General features: G+C 36.6%; 1 protein-coding gene across 8 annotated transcripts in view; it reads right to left on the bottom strand.

The window, feature by feature from the left end:
* The window catches only part of PTPRM (protein tyrosine phosphatase receptor type M), a 440,735-nt gene that overhangs the window by 52,448 nt on the left and 370,398 nt on the right, over positions 1-17,889 (bottom strand). For all 8 annotated transcript variants that reach the window (XM_041399233.1, XM_041399232.1, XM_041399230.1 and 5 more), the window contains 2 exons: positions 7,892-7,979; positions 1,896-1,972 (listed from right to left, as the gene is read on the bottom strand). In XM_041399233.1, coding sequence (XP_041255167.1) covers positions 1,896-1,972; positions 7,892-7,979 — 165 coding nt within the window. The remainder of the gene's footprint in view (positions 1-1,895; positions 1,973-7,891; positions 7,980-17,889) is intronic.

Below are 17,889 nucleotides of genomic sequence, written 5' to 3' on the forward strand. Positions count from 1 at the left end.
TGATACAAGGTAGGAGAGAATCAAAACAACTGAAGATACTTTGAATATTACAGAAATAATAAGAGTTACAGAATTGATTTCTTTACATGACACTGAAGCAAAATTTGGAAGTCTGTGAACTGAGAAGTGTTCAGAGAACTATAGAGTGGGTTTTTTTCCCTGCTATGCATTACCTAATCCTTAGTGTCTGGGATCAAACACTTCCATTTCCCAGTGAAAAAAAGCATGGGAAGAAACACATCATAACCATTGTGCCTATGATGGTGCCATTCCCTTATTAACGCGTTACACTGACAGCCAGACAACTCCAGTAATAACTGCATGCAAGAGCAAAATTAAAGCTGCTTCTGTAGTAGAAAAACCAGTGCTTCCAACAGAAACCTGACTTGCAAGATTATAAACAAACATGCTGTGTTTTGTGGCAGAGTTGTCTTTGGAGGATGCCTGCAGTCCTCCAAGATTTGCAATGAAGCCATCTGCTGAGGCTAGAAAGGGCCACATTCTCGCCATACTTTTGTACTCCATGAGAAAAAAAAAAAGAAAGTTTCTATGCAGATATCTATCAGCATTTTACATGAAACTGTATAATCCACATCTTTATTTCTCATACCACATAATATTTTAGAACAAGATCCAAATCTGACACAAGAACATACTACTAGCCTAAAACAAGAACAATCCTGAATGCGGGAGAAAATGTGAAAGTGAATTCAAATCTCAGGCCCCAGTGTAAACCCTCTCTTTCCTTTCATGACAGATTATTCCCTTCAGAGATTAGTGTGGCATCTAACTAAATAGATTTCCATATGTGCCTTCACTGCTTGGTGACTGTGCTACTCTTTCAAACAGCAAGGGATTGAGCACAAATCTGAGCTTAGTCTAATGATTCTTGAATTTGCTTATAAACATCAGTAATGAGATATCACCAGAAAGTTCCCTCAGACTTCATATTGTTATAACTGAAGTACCTACTTTTCTTGTGTAGCTCTAGTTTCTCCACATTCTGAGAAAAAAAAGTATCTATTACATTCCTGTTTAGTACCAGTAATTAAATTTGAACTGCAAAATCTGACACCATTTTTCAAAGAAGTAACTGCTGAACAAGAAATCTTTAGCAGACACATTTTCCTATGAAGCAGCAATTGTTTTACTTAGCCTAACATCTAGCACTCCATGTAAACAGTAAAATTACTAACTTTGCTATCCATAGACTTGTGGCTTTAGATAAATAATATTGGCTCTTTAATGATTTTCAATTCTACTTTTGAGCTCATTCTTTCAGCCAAAAACACCTTGTCTCTTAAAGAATTTATTTTAATGTAAAACATTAAGTTAACATGATGCAGAATGAACAAAGAAGCCACTTTCAATAATTAAACAGCCTACATATTTAATGAAATGTCTTGCTTGCATTAGAAATACTGGTTAACAGCTGCAGAATATACTTTGAAGGCGACTTAAAAGTGCAGAGATGACAAGAGACTGCAAATCTCTGCATTAGGCATTACGGAGTTTTGTCACATTAATATGCAAACAGCTTTCTTTTAAATGTGGAATGATGCCAAGCTGTTGACAGAAAGTGAAAATAACATTTTGCTAGCCCATATAAGCACCAGCAGGCAAAGTAGCCATACAGTGTTCCTGGCAAGGTTTCAGTCTAGTGGCAGTGGGAGGAAATGACTCATTTCATTCACTGACTGACAAACCTTTGAGGCTCTTCTCTTCCTTTAGTGCACACCTAGCTGCCAAAGACAGCACTCTCCAGTGCTAAACAATGTTAGCAGCTGTTATTAGCTGTGGTATCTATTACAAATTGTGAATAATGTGAGAATGATAAGAGTTCCCTCTTTGACTGAACACAACATTAGGTTTGTTGACTACATCAGGATACGCACATCGATGTAATTCCCATTGATGTAATCAGAACTTGTTTCTCCTTCAATAGGCTGCAATCTCACTCGAGAATGATCATCTGAAAAGGGAACAATGGACAGGAGAAAAAAGCAATTAAAGACATATTCAATAACACAGGCCTAATAAAAATATTCCTTTATAGTCAAACTAAAACCTTAGCAATCGCAAGTTCATGCTTATTTTGTTGGACATGAAAACTGCACCAACATTTAATTCTCATTTCAGTCATTCAGAGGTTTTTCAAATCCCCTCTGGTTTTCAGTATGAATTTCTTAAATCTTGTAATGTGAAATCCATTTGCCTTGACCCCCTGCTTTTGTCAATAAAATAACATTAAGTTGTCAAAGGAGCTGAAATCATTCAACACATACTGCAACCTTAGAGTTTTTGAAGGAAACTCATTATCTTTTCAGTAAGAGAGAAAGGAGAACACAGTAATGGCAAAACCCAAGCAGTAAGACAATGGCTTTGTCACAGAATTTTGCCCTGCTGTAGTCATCTGTATCTATCCAGGACTGTGAAAACATTTCCAACTTTACTTTCTAAATTCCAATCCGAAACATCACGGCATGAATTCATCTCATGACAGCTGCCTCATCTTCTCTATGACATAGCAACACTGCTAGAGGCTAGTTTCTACTCTGCACAAGAATTATCTGTAGGCTGGCAGGGTTCCTTCTCAGAGACTTTTGTAAGCTGCTCTTAACTCTCTTAGTTCAACAGCAGCCATGAATAATGGCTTTTTCAGAATGCTGCACAAGTAGACAAAACAATTTGAGGGTAGGATCTCAAGGATGGAGAGATGGTAAGCAGCCACTTTATTGCTGCCTTGTTTATGAGGTACTCTTGCTAATTAGATACCTGTGTATTATTGTTTTGCTGCCTGCCTGCTGAGCTAATATTACTTGCAGCTGATGCTAGATCTTCATGACTGTCATTATTGTGTTGTAAATGTAAATAACCATTAAAACACCCAAAACTTGCCACCTGTGTTCTGAACAGCTAGTTCTGAAGCTTTAAAATTCCTAAAAGATGGCAAAAAAAAAGAAAGAACATGAAGTGGCTTAAAAACCCAACTTCATTATAAGTAGCATAATTTCGGCCCACGTTATGGTGGAGGAAGAACAGGGCAAGTGCTTCTTAAAATAACGTTGTTTTAGAATTACTAGTCAAGAGAGAAACTGGTCGAGGTGAATTCTCTACCTCTTCCTCTTATGCTCCAAGCCTTAGGAAACACAGATCTCAGAGCCTCATTTATTTCCCTGGGATTCCCTTGGGAGAGAGCAAGGGCACGCTACAACCCCAAACATAGTAAATCAGAATGAATTAAAATTCCCTCTCCAGGTTCCACGCAGGTCTTACATTGCTATTTTCTTGGAATTATTTCATTCAACAGTCTTCAAGAATGAGGTTTTCAAACATGCTGCAATATTGCAATCAGTTATGTTAACTAGGTCAACCTTTTCAGCCTCTTTATTCACTTTTCCAAGAGCAAAAATTTATGGAGCTGTGACTTCCCATTACATAACCCCTGCTTGTCTGACTCTATCAAGCTACGCTTATCCAAGTGCTTTGCTATTCTATGCTTAATTAAGCTATTTATCAGTTCCTTCAGAACAGAGCTTCAGCTCACAGGACCTTAATCCTAAAAATCCATCTTACTAAAGCAAGATACTAAGGAACTTTCTAAGCTCCAGCCATGGCTGCAGCTTTTACAGTTTTGGGACCTGATCCAACTTCTGCTTGAGTCAGCAGACTCAGAAGTCAAGCTTGCCTGGACTCAGTATCTTCATCTATATTTTCATGATTTCCCAAATTGTTGCCTTACAGGCATTCTCACCAGGGCAACTCAGGCTAGTAAAGATCTACACTTTTGCATTCCTTCAATTACAGAGGGCAAGGTTCAGTTGTCTAGGCACAAAACATATCATGGCACTTTTTATAGCCACCAGGATACACTGCCTAGCTTTCAGCTGCCACTATGGAATAACAAGTTTCTCATATTTACTGTGCTGCATTTGTTGGTCTTGCACAGATGTCCCAGGCCACCTGAAATGTCATCACATGTCTATATTTAGGTAACTGAAACCCCTATCTGATCACTTGCCTAGAAATGAGTTCCACATTGGACAAAACAAGCTTAGATTTCCCTCTAAGAAACATCTAAAAAATGTAACTTTCTATTATTTGACTGATTTATACAATTGAGTAATATGCAGTATGTTTTCTTTACATTTCCATTATTTTGTTACTTTTCTTACAATAACTCTTGCTTTGGATTAAGCAAAATAAAGAAGTTACTTCATATAAATATATATATCTTCCTATCATCTCTTTCCCTTTTTTATTTTCATTTTTGCTTGTACTGCATTCTCAGCTAAGTTTCTGGGAATTCTGGAGGTAATGGACTGTCCAATACCCATTTATTTGCAGTGGAACTGGAGTGACTCCCTTTTTTGTATTGCTTTGAGAACTCAACTCCTTCCTGCATGGCAACTCTTGTTAAAATGAAAAAAATCCTTATGTCAACACAAAGAAATGTTACTGTGTCTGGGCTGTGCTTCTGTCAAACAGATTTAAAACTAAGAGGCACACTAGCCATATTCTTCAACACGTGTGTTGATTCTTAAATAGCCTCTAGATTAACTGTCTATATTTTAAGGTATTTTTTCCCTTTATACTTCAGCTGCTCTTGACAATTTATGCAGCTTTTAAATACTCTCTTTTCTATCTCATTGTTATTTTGATACCCTTCCATTAGGAGATCTAATTTAACTTTCCACTGATCACTTAAGCTTTTAAAATTACTTATCTTAGAATAAATTTGTCTTTGTGGAATATGATAATAGATAACAAATATAAGCATTTTATTCTCTCTCGCCTCATGTTACCTACAACATGCAGACTGTGATCTCTAACAAGCCCCTTGAGCACCTGGGTGATTAGCATGCCCAGCCAATGACCCTTTCTTGGGACATACACTCCTGATTCTCTGCAAATCAAACCTTTTATAAATGTCTCACCTAAAATCTTTAGCTGCTTTTAAAAGCTGTGATCAATACTCTCTTCTCATTTAGTCAATATTGAGTTAGGTAAAAATAAATACAGAACCCCTCCCATTCCCTCAAGATCTCTCCTGAGGAAAAAATGAATAAATTTTACCCAAATCCATGCCTAACCCCACACAGTTATGGCAGAAACATGATTTTTCTTAGGTGATGAAAGATTCATTTAGCAGGTTCATGCTGGGTATAGCTTGTAATGAGAAAACATGAAGGATTTTTGTTCAGTAAAGAAAGAACATGTTTTCTGTGGGTGCCTGGACTGTGATCACGATCCAGCTTTTTGTAGCCACTGTCATAAAGTGGGCAGGGCACACTTGTAGCCAATTAAATGCACATCATTTGGGTAACATAAACCATAATAAAGCATATTACAATTTTGACAAGCTCCTGCAATGCTGGATGCTTGTTGCTATTGTTTTAGCTCCCTCTGAGAACAATAAGGACTACAAGCGATAACGTAGTTAAAGTTTAACGTAATTAAAACAAAGAGGGTAAATGCATAGAAAAAAATATGCTGTGCAGAAAAAATATACATTTCATTACAATCATGTATCCATAGTCAGTGGCATCTAAACCACTGTATTTTTGTTTGAACGTAGCATAAAAGAGTAATTTATTAAAATGCTTTTAAGCTGAAGCATATACTTTATACAATTATCCGGGACAAATTTTCACAAGTAGACAATTCAAATTGTACCCTCAGACTCTGAGAAATGCAATTATTGATCCAGGAGAAAAACACATAAAATAATTAAAAAGTTAACTACCCCATTTGCATGCATGCATTTAACAACAACAAATGACAAAGTGAACGACAAACTGTGGGCAGTTTCAGCTTTTCTTTTGAGACACTGCCTTTAATTCTAGTAGATCTTAATTTTAAATTGAGTTGTCCTTGTTTTCACAGCCACATAAACAGTAAGTGTTATTGATAAAAACTCCATCCAACTCTCTCCCTCTGCTAAATACTGAGGACATTTCAAGTAAATTGAGATCTAAATGTCCTGAGTTATATTTTGCCTCTTAGAAAGCCTTCAGTATCACTTGTAATTGTCAGTGATTTGTGTATCTAATATCTTTTATGTGTTCTCCCTTGGCTATTCATCACTCGATTACCTCAGACATAAAGCAGTAGCAGTTTTCTAACTTTCTTCAACCAAAGGGTGTCAAAGTTTAAGACACTGTCTAACATGATATTAAAAGAGGGGTGTGACACACTAAACCTGATGACAAGATAAGATCTATTGTAATAGGCTTGGACTGGAAAAGAAAATTCATGAAGCAAGGGTAAGCGTTAAACTGCTTTTTATTTCTTATTTTTGATATTTTTACTCAAATCATTAGCTGTTACTCATATAATGTATGGGTACATCCTCACAAAATAGCAGGTTTGTTACAAATTAAATATTGCTTGAAGGGAAACAAGCAAAACCGTATCTAGTTAACTTATCTCCTTTTGCATATGCGCCAGCCCATCATGATGATCACATTTCTCTAGAAGATTTAATTTCCTTTTTCAGTATACAGCACAGTGTACATCCAAAATATACAGCAATACTATCACATCCACTCAAAAACATGTGGCAGATCATCTCTTGCTTAATTTGCCTCTGCCTCCATCTGCATTTCCTGTGGGTTCTCATTCTACAGCAAGCTACCAAGCTGTTTTCTCTTTGCAGACACTCTCAGCCCAGCTGGGCCCTATTCACATCACTTACTGTAGGTCACTAAGCTGGGAGCTGTCCTCTCCAGACCTGTTACACATGCACTGCAGAGAGGACCTCCTGAGGTCGAGATTCAGAAGCACATAGATGCGCTCTATTTCAGAACCCTCTCTCTAGAAGATCTGTCCTTCTCTCTATCAAGTCCATGTGGTTCACTGATGAGGAAACCTAGGCAGGTATGTGCCTGGACAACCACCAAGGACAGGTGCTGAAGTTAGTGTAAATATGCACTACATACTCCTTCCACAGGAAGTCCAAATGTTCAGACAATCAGCATGGCTTATTCTCCTCTGCTGGGTTCTGTTTGATTTCTGAACTCAGCACTATCATTAAGTGACCCCTCCTTAAACACCACTCTTCATCTTCATGCTTACACAACAAGGTGACAGCTGCTTATTTCTGCGCTTATACCTGCTCATGGTTATCTGGCTGGCTGTTAAAAACACATACACTCCACATGTTAAATTTAGATTTTAAAGTGAAAAAGCAGGGAAAGGATCATCTCCTACATACAGAGAGAACCTACCTTTAAGTGCAACTAAGAGCAGTGTGTAAATAATATAACTTTACTGAACTTGACATATTTCCCGCCTCCACATTCATGTGCAACAGCTCTAGTCACAATGCTTTGGAACTCTCATAATGCAAGATTTAGGGGTCACTCACCAAAGCATGTTATCATCTCCTCAAGTTACTTGATTATTATCATGTCTAATCCTTTTTAAGCCTGGAATTTTTAAGTAAAACATAAGGATTATCTTTTTTACTTCCAGTCTGTCTAGCATAAGCCAGGATAGTTGTTTCTGTTACTGTGGAACATGTCAGCACCAGTATTGTCTGCTCCTAAACTACCCAGAACCTAATACCAAGGTATTGATGTGGGTAGTCTTGTGCTAAGCTGACAGGAGCAGTTTGGGACCTTTTAGAGCTGAGTACTGGTTAAAGGTGTTGTTCTCCATCAGACAAACGCTGATCTCAGGATGGAAGGTAGACAGAAGGGCAGTTGAGAAAATACATTAAACCTGACAGTTTTCTCAAAAAATAAAAAAAAGAACATTTTCCCTCATTTTTATTTTCTTAATTAGGGAAAAGGAATATAAGCCTGATATAAGCACAAGGCTGCTGGTCATTCTTATCCAGATCTGAAGGGAAGTTAACAAAGTGCACAATTATGTTGTTAACACTCACATGCAATGATATTCCCATATCTGTTTTTCATTCTGTTCTCATCTTTCTTAGCTGAATCCCATGGTGCAGACTGTCCTTCAAAGAAACTCTAAAAAAAGGAAAGAAAGTGACATTAAGAAAAGCATGCAGCAACAGTTACCTTATGGCTAAATGAAAAAGAAAGGCAAACAGTACTTGTGGATATTGTTGTTAAAGTGTCATTTAAATGATTCATTTATTGAGCAAAAATACGAGTTTCCTGTTTAAATGGTATTTATGCATAGCTCCAGATGTTACTTAAGATTTGACATGAGATTATCTGTGTAATAGCAAGAAGAATTACTTGCAAGTGAAGTGCTATTAAACCTTTCCAAATCTGCTTTCTTGCAACACTGAGAGTCCTTCACTTGTGCTATCCAGATTCCCCGTACAGTTCTCATACACACACGTGAAGCTGAAGGAGCTTCATCATCAGTGTTGGAGCTGCTCCAGTATTTAAGTGTAGAAATTACAGACTGCACTGGTATGTTTTATTTTTGACATATCCCAAGTTTCATTTACTTGCTGGCAGATGACCTCATGGATCAAAACATATACAGGCATTTAAAAAACCATGGATTCAACTAGCACCTGTCTTTTTTTTCTCTTCAGCACAATTTACAACACCACCATGATGATTATTTTCTCAGAGAATAAAATCAACGTGATTTTGTGGAAGATATGATCTCATATTCACCGAACTGCCGTCCTTTAGCTACTAAATCTCATGTAAATGAGAAAGCTGAAGGTGCTAAAAGTTTATTTTTACATTAATAAAACACAGAAGCTGCCAAAAGGGCAGCAAGCAAATTGTTATGCCCTAGATGTCCTGTGCTTTCTGTGGTGTAAAAGAGCATTGGCACAACCTCCTAATTTACGCACTGTCTCCATAAGTCATATGATACAGATACATTTTAAAATTTTGTCTTGAAATATTAATCTTGTGTTTAAAAATAATTTGTTGCCAAGCAAACTACTGGAATGATATAATTATTATGACCTGTCCTAACTCATATTTTCATCTTTTAGAATGATCAGTAGATTAAATCTTTTGTACCACACTAAACAGAGAAAACACTGCGAAGTTTGTACCTCTTACAAGATCTCAAGACATTCTGAGTGGTTTAAAACAGAAAATGCCCATAAAATTGTCTTGTATTACTGTCGTTTGCCCTCAAATTTAAAAAAGGTGTTTTTAGAATCCCAGTGATTTCCAATAACAAAGAGCATAAAAGTCAAACCAAATCCTTGACCTCTTGCTGAAGTCAATAGAACACAAGGGCATTCAGAGTCTAAAATGGCTGTTCTTTTCACAAGTTTCATAGAGTGCTGCTTTCCAATTTATGATCTAGAAATTCCTGAGAATATATGGACTACTTCTAAAATGTTTATAAATAATAATTCAAGAAAACTGCAAGCCTTTTCAGTGGCTTAAATTTGTTTCTCCTTCATCTTTCCACACTTCCTTCGAAAATTTTTAACGGTTTGGAAACCGAAATTATTAAAACCCACTAATACAAATAAACTTCTCCTTACTCATTACCATCATTGGGTACAGCTCTGAGAAACACCGATTGCTACCAGGACAGAGAAGTGTAACCCTGTGAATCCTAAGATGATTTACAGCTTTGGGGCTCTTTGCCAAAAAGGCGTCAATCGTTATCTGATTATAGATTTGCCAACGGCATCTAAAGCAAGCAGGCCCTCCCACTCTAGAGCACTCTCAACTCAGGCTGGATGGAAATTACTTTTCTAGTAATTTGACCAAACTGCATAAGGAATGACTCTCTGTGGGCAAAGATCTATGTCTCAATTTCTTGTGAAGTTCAGACTCAGACAACGCTGGGTGACGAACAATTAAACATGGTTAAAGGCAAAGTAGAAATGGAAATGGTCAGCAGCAAAGCTCTAAAGACACAACAAACGAACAATTCATTTGATCTAAAATTTGATGTGGATTTCACACTTCGGACAGCTAATCAGACTAGTGAAAACTCCAGTTTTTTTACAGTTCTTCTCCTAGAGACTAATGCACAGAATTGATCCATAAGACACTACCCAGCAAGTGGTTTTGAGTTTAATTCAGTAAGCATCACATGTGCCGTTACAGAGAAAGAGTCCTGCTGACACAGCTTCTGAGCCCACACCTTGAAATACAGAAGACCCAAATATTCTCCAAGGGACATCTTGCTTCACTCTGTCCCACTAATGAACTTTTTCAAAATTGCTGTAAACCAATTGAATAAAGTAAATCTCTGGAGGCAACTGGGAAAGATTTAGATGGTGCTGAATTCAGGGAAGAAATACACCAGGCAATGTATTGCTTTCAGAAACTCGTCTGCATCTCAGATGCAATGTACGAGTTCTACTTCTCCCAAGCGTTTGGAACTTCTGAAAACAATGATAACTTTAATGAGCCTTGCAGATAAACCATCTTCTAAAAATTTATCTGCAACAAAGATAATTCTGTTCCTTAGAACATATACATATATATCAAACCTCACACAACAGCAAAGACCAGGAAACAGATTCACATTTCCAGCTACTGCTTACTGACTTCACTTTCTTTATTAAAAATGTATTACAGAAAAGGAAATTCAGATATTTATTTTTGAGTTTTTATCAATAAATTAGTGAATGAAATAAAACATATCACACAGGGAAAATAAGACATAATTTATGTATATCCATTTTTCTTTTTAATTCATTTTGGGATACACACTGGTATTACAGTGAGAAGAGTACAGCAAAGATAATGGAAGGAAGAGGCATTACAGTGCAAAAGCATAAAAAAACCCAGTTATTGTAAAAGACAGCTGGAGTGTCATTTCCTAAATTCCCCGTGTGCTGCCATTACACAAACTGCAACAGAATGATAATCCACAATGTATTGTAAGGAGAAATCTCATTTGTCCCACAAGTAAAGAACAGAGCAGATATTTCATAACAGATGATCTGTCAAGATCTTTCCTTACTTGTGAGAAATACACGTTTCATCAGAGAAATTTTTAAAATCTCTTTTCTGACATATCACTCTCCAGGGATGCTGCTGCACAGCAGCCCACACATTATCTTTGTGGCTATTCATTCTAATTCATCCTTACAAGTTTCTTAAAACTGTGGACTGTTAGGAAGAAATATGGCCCCCAAACAGCTTCACTCCACCAAATGCTTGGCAAGGGCAATGGAGAACTGAAAATGAGTACAGGACATTTCTAAACTAATTTAAAATATTTCTTCAGCTTGAAATCACACAGAACCCTGGCTACCCAGCCTCTGTGATCTTCTTGAAAAATGAAATGCTCTTCAAGCCAGCTGTTGTTACAGCAGACATTTCAGTATGCGTGTCAACTGCCATTCTGTTAGTAGAAAATATTACAATAATTAGGATAAAAACACTTTCTGAAGAAAAATTAATTACAGAGAACTGCTTTATATGCAACATGAAAACTGGGAAGTGATGCAGTAGCAGGATCATCTTAGGATGAATGCGATACTTTTGTGTGCTTTCCCTCAATACTGTAGTGCTTACCATTAAAAATTAAATATTTGCCAAGTGCTAATTCACTCTGACCCTCAGACTAGAAAATAACTGCAATATCTTAAATGAGAAGAGGAGATAATCATTGCAAATACAGATTTTTTAGATTATTCTCTTTCCTAATTTAAAATTGATATGGAAAAATTAATTGGAAAGGACTTATATAAAATACAGTTTGAAGAGGCTGGAATGTGGAGAACAGGGTGACATCTTCAGAATAAAATTTGTCTCTCTGTTGATTGTCATCTTTGCCAACACACTTTCTATCCCAGATTTCACGTTTCCAGATAAGGATACATAAAAAAAATACATCTTTCTAAGTGTTTTAAGGTCCACAAATGTTAATTGTGGAATTACTATTTTTATTATTAGTCAAAAACCAAGCAGCAACTTTTCTAAAAAACACTTTGTAGTTGCTAGGTGACAACAGTGTAGTCTCTTACGATGTCATTTACAAAATGCAAACTCTTATGTAAAGAAATGAGAAGTTAAGGATCTCATAAATCTCTCTCTGCCTACTTAATAAGCAAGAGTATTATTTTTAGGAACAAAGACATGCTCTTGCACTGTGCAACAGCCTTTAGTTTGACCTGTGGATTTGTTTTTAAATATATCACTCTTTATGGTATCTGATTTTCTCTACTGACTCTTGAGTTTCTTCACTGGTAACATTAATTTCTCACTGCCATTTCTAAATAACCATATTACAATGTATTTTAACAACACTGGTAATTTGATGTATCCGGTTATAAATACCTCTGGATTTGTTTTTAAGTTACATGCAGAGAGTTATGGACACTGTCTACTTTAAGCCAGACCAGACAACTACCCGTGATCCTAATGGAGGTCCTTGTCTAAACTCAATTAGCTAAAGAAGAAACTTGTATTTCTACAATTGCCCTTTGAGTTGCAGCTAAATTAGATGCCTAAAATCCCCTGAATTTGATAGTGAAGATCCATTACTAGTTTAACACTAATGCTGCATCCATTTTATATGTGGAGATTACAGACGGGAAAAAATGCATCCATTAAAGTCTGAGTAAAGATCTCAGGGTCACATTAGACTCTTTGTATTTACAAACCCTAGTAAATACACATTTAAGCAAGTCCATAAATGTTTGGAGGAAAAGGATCTTCAGGCTCATTTAATCATTTAATGAACACTGCAAGATTTGAGAGCGCAGTAAATCTGTCAGTTCATTGGATTTTCAGTATTCAGAATCTGCTAAATATCTGGCATATTAGGATGTTTTGGTGACCTAACAACATTAACTGTTTTGGTTTTTTTAAACAGAAAATTGAAATAATCAAGTTATGTTTCTTGATAACTCAGTATTTAGACTATTAAGGAATTAAAAAGGATCCCTGAAAGTTATGTTAAAAGAAATCTGCTAGTCACTTTCAAGGAAGCTTTCATCATTGAAAATGCATCACCTGTAGGTAACAGATCTCCCGAAGTGTTTGGGAGCAGTGGCAAATGATTTCACTGATGGCAATCCCCAGTATGCAAGCAGCTCTTCGTACTTCAGTCATTGCTTTGGTCACTGAGAGCATCTGTGGATGACAGCCTGCCACTAGAGAATATATTCACCATCAGCTTTTCCTTCACTGTCAGCTTCAATCACTGAGAATTATGTCCAGTTTTCAAATAATGGAATTTAAAAAAACCATTTCACTGTGCCTGCCCTTGAAAAGTGTCTGTTGCAAGAGCCAATGTGAAAATCTATCTCATCAATGTTAACTGCCCTCAGAAGCTATAAAGCACTTACTGGTGTGTTACTGTAGCCTAAGTCTGAACACAGAAGAAAAAAACCCCAAAGCTCAATAAAGACTGTAGCAAATAGAATATATTGGTGTTATTGTTAAAACTCCCTTGCTGTGTTCATATTTTTCTGGTAAAATTAGGCTGATAGTTTACATAAGGTTTTCTATGCGTGAGATGCAAGATGCAGATCAGTTTTGAAGCAGATACAGAGTTAATAGTCTGGCATACAGCACCTCTCTGATATTTTTCCCAATGCTGTTTTATGTGGTTGTTCCACCTTGAACTGATGTACAAAAACCCAGAAACATCCACTCAAGGGTTTGCATAGCCAGAGGCAGGAAACAGTCTTTTCTTTTTCAGGTGAATTTAGGTTAGTCTGCATTACACGTGAGAAGAAGAGTAGGAAAGCAAAAGTCCTGCTGGTCTTTTGAGACACTAAACATCATACTCACTGCCTACATTAAATGTTGAAATGGAAGGGGAATTATTACCTCCTCCACTGACTAACTGCAGCATACCTTAACACTTGGATTTCAAAACAAGGACAAAAAAACCACAGGTAAGACAAAATCTGGTACTAATTCTGTGATTGCATTGGTGTGCTCATTTTTCAGAGGCAGTGCTTTCAGTCAGTGCTCTTCCTAATATGTTTGTATTTTTAAAGTCACAGGCTTTGCTACTCCCTGGACAACTGGGCAGTCTAGTCAACCTATAGCAGCACAAGGAAAACATACTAAAATGGTCAAACTGCTTCAGTATTATACTAGATACTGACACAGATACTTGCACCACTTATCATGAGTTAGCTCTAGTTGACAATAGCATTGGGGAATATACATGAAATTTAGTTAACACCATACGATAAGAGAGTAGTCACTAGCTCACTAGAATAGAGAAGTAACTTAAGTGAAAATGACTCGTCAGTCACTGTGAAAATTGCACACCTTCAGGAATAGCAGGTTGTGAATACTGGTTTTTAGGTGCTGAAGGCTGGTTTTTAGGTGCTAAGAGCATTTGAACAAGATAATCAAGAGTAAGTTTTTTTTCTACCTAGTCCTATATTTGACAGTGTCTAGAGTTGCTTGGGCAAAAAACCCAGGGGATGAGGTGACCTGAGAGACTGTAGGAGAGCATGTGGCATGGCTGGAACCACCACACAGACCCACCTGAATTCTTTCCTGGAATGAGTTCTCACTTGTAGAATGGAAGCTGTGCAATGTGTAAAACTGCACTTATGGTGATTGAAATATTTTGGTAGCTTAGTACATTTAGTGCCCAATAACCAATTGTCATTTGGTCTTAAATTACGACAAGGCCGCAAAACCAGAGTGTCATAGAGTACTTCTGTAATAACTAATGAAGAATTACTTTCCATGTACTTTTAATCCAACCTATTTATGAGATTTGTTGGTGCAACTTATTTTCTTGCTATCTAACACTGAAGATAATACCTGAAACTCACGTGTAATACTCAACAGCAGGAATAGAAATCTTTATAGATTCTGCAGAGCAGTCTAAAGATTTGACAGATTACCTAGTTTTGATAGGTTTTCAGAATCATTTCCATTTTACCTACTTAAGTTTTAAAAACTCCATTACTTTTATTCCTTTAAAATTCTTTAAGACTACCGTATAAGGAAAGATTTTAGAAATATGGTGAATTAGTAAGAGGACTGCAATAAAGCATACAATTAAAATTCTAATTTAAAAACTTATTCCCTGGCATGCAAGACTGCAATAACTTAACCTCATTAATCTTCCTGATTTATCTCCAGCAGAAAAATATAGTATGCTGATAGGATTTCATGATTCTTTTTCATAGAAAGGACCCTCTGGGTACAATATGCACACTTTGTACTGTAACTAAAGTGCAGGATGTATTTTTTTTACTTGTGTGTAAAGGAAAATAAAGTTGGTCTCAAGCAGTGCTTATTTCCTCTTATGAAAATGAATTTCCTAGTTTTGGAGGATTTAATGAATATTTTTCATGTACAGCATGTGGAGTTTTCTTATCTTTCCTTTTTCCCCCTTTACACAGTATATAATTAGGAGTGAAAAGCAAGAACTTGAGCAAGACTCATGACTATGATGTCTATAAACATAAAGTGAATGAACACAACCTACTCTGAATACCAACTAGCTCTATGTTTGATAGGAGACCAGAGAAAGACTTTGACCACCACAAAGGCACAATCCATCCTCTTGTGAACAAAACTATCTGCATCATTATTCATGAACTGTGCCATCTCCTTGGTTCCTCCCTATGCTGTTCCAAAGGATGTAAATACATGTTTGTTGTACACACATAAGTAAAAAACGGTGCAGAGTCATTTATTTCTTAATGAGAAATCCTACCCACCAGGACACATGTATTTCTTCACTACAAGGATGGTGAGGCACTGGAACAGAGAAGTTGTGTATGCCCCACCCTTTGAAGAGTTCAAGGCCAGGTTGGATGGGGGTCCAAGCAACCAGGGAGAGATGCCCCTGTCCATGGCAGGAGGGGAGGAGATGATCTTTTATTTCCTTCCAACCTAAGCCATTCTGGGATTCTATAGCATTCTTACCCAAAAGGGGAAGGACTCCAGGTCACCTACAGTCCACGGAATGTGTAGGCAAGGTAAATTCTAAATTGGCTTCTTTATACTGTCTTTGGAAGGGTAACATGTAAATATCTCAAAGGACTTAGAGAGAAAGAAAACACTCACTCTGGTCACTATGACATGGTTTGAGTGAGGCCAAAACAAAGACGTATCTTAAAATGTTATATGAAGGCAGAGACATTAAATTTGAGCTAAGGTAGGTGTCCAAGGTACCATTATAACCAGATTTTTCACCTCTTGTTTTTAATTTCCAATTTATTCAGGAAACTGTTTTTCAAGTCCCTTTCTGCCAAGCAAAACATTCCTTCCACAATGCTACTCGGAACTTAGAGGTACATCACTTCTAGATTTTTTTTAATGTACTCAGAATGTTAGCAGATAGATGGTTTCTAAAAACTGGTTTTAGGTACCTGAAAGCTTTGAGAAAATTATTAATCTTTCTGTGCACTTTAAATTTTAATTCAAAAAGCTAATAAAAGATGTAAATATTTTTTCTGAGTCTAGCCCATTTTTTCCTCCTAAAGATTAGCACTTTGATATTTGATTTACTTTACAAATAATAAAAGCTTGCCCCAGGGAATGGTTTCAAAGAGCTAATGAAATATTATTGAAGTACAGCATAAAGATACAATGTGTTGTGAAAAAAGAAAGCAAGGACTGAAGATTTTTTTCCTCTTACAGTAAAGAGAAGAGTTTGCAATTTGTTTAAAATATAACAAAAAAGAGAAAACAAATGGAAGAAAAAAAATGAAAAAGATTTTGAAATGAGAAATTCAGAGTGAGACAGAGAGGGGGAGGAGAAGAAGAAAATACAAAAAAAATCCAGGCACCAGAGAGAAAGTCTACATTTGACTGAAGTGGTAAGCTTTGTGTTGCAGTCATTAAAATTTTTTGTTCACTCGTGTTTTACATAGTGATTAATGAGAGCTATTTCACTTATTGCCTAGATATGATATGTAATGAAGAAAACAAGGCTTAAGGATTCCAAGAAACTTTTCTGAAGTGGGAAATACTTTCTTTGGGAAAATACTTCTTTTCCATGACTTGACTGATGCTGTAAGCCTGTGACATTATTCTTTGAGGAATTATATTATTTGAAAAGAGACTATTTAATACCTGGGCCATTCTGCTTACTGAAGATTATTTCTTATGAAAGGTGATCAACATTAAACTTGTGGACACATACACTGATAGGAAAGGTGACTTCCGACACATTTCTAGGTAATCCAGTAATATTTTTGTCTGATTTTACCTGCATGCATCATTGTAATTGAGACAGTGCTCTGAGCTCAGAATTCACTAGAGCTGCCTGACTTTAAATTATCAGCTAACTCAGGCAGAGAAAACCTGATAAGATCTTCAAATCCCCTGTAAAAACAAGCTGTTTGTGATTTAGAACCCACAATTTGGAAAAACCTTCAATGTAATAAAATTCCCTGAAGCAACAGAAAACGGCATGTGGAAAAACGAGACAAAAGCAAACAAATGTTGAATTTGAAAAGTGAATAAACCCCTCCCCTATCTTCATCCAAGTTGTAATGTACACACAGCTGATCTAACCTTTCAGAAGTGATAAAGCACCACTCAGATTTGGCTCACTAAGTGGGCCTCAAGGGTTTCCATGAGTGTATCTCAGCTGCTTTACTTAATATAGTTTGAAGAGAAGATAAGAGAGAAACAAAGCTCACATAATAAGATTTTAATTCTGCTACAAGGCAACAATGACATCACATTTAACTACAAGATAAAAGCCAGAATACACTGGCGTGCACAGATGGAACACAAGTATTTTGCACACTGTTGTTTTTCCCTGTAGATAAGATAAAACTTTTCATGGGAAGTAAGAGCAGTATGGTATACTAAAAAAGATAAAGGTCTGCTTGCAGTGCCCTTTCAAAAAAAGGATAGCACTCCATTGTGTTGGCTCATTACATTTTTTGATCTTCACAGGAAGCTTTGGTGCCTCGACGTCTGCTTTGCTTGTTTGCAAATACACTGTTTGCTAGCATATATAAAGTCAACCAGTCACTCCTCTGGGCTTGACTTTGAGCCCAGCAGTTTCCTTGTTCTA

Source organism: Onychostruthus taczanowskii, unplaced genomic scaffold, assembly GCF_017590055.1.
Source record: "Onychostruthus taczanowskii isolate IOZ18803 unplaced genomic scaffold, ASM1759005v1 scaffold16, whole genome shotgun sequence".
In the NCBI taxonomy this organism is placed as follows: domain Eukaryota; kingdom Metazoa; phylum Chordata; class Aves; order Passeriformes; family Passeridae; genus Onychostruthus; species Onychostruthus taczanowskii.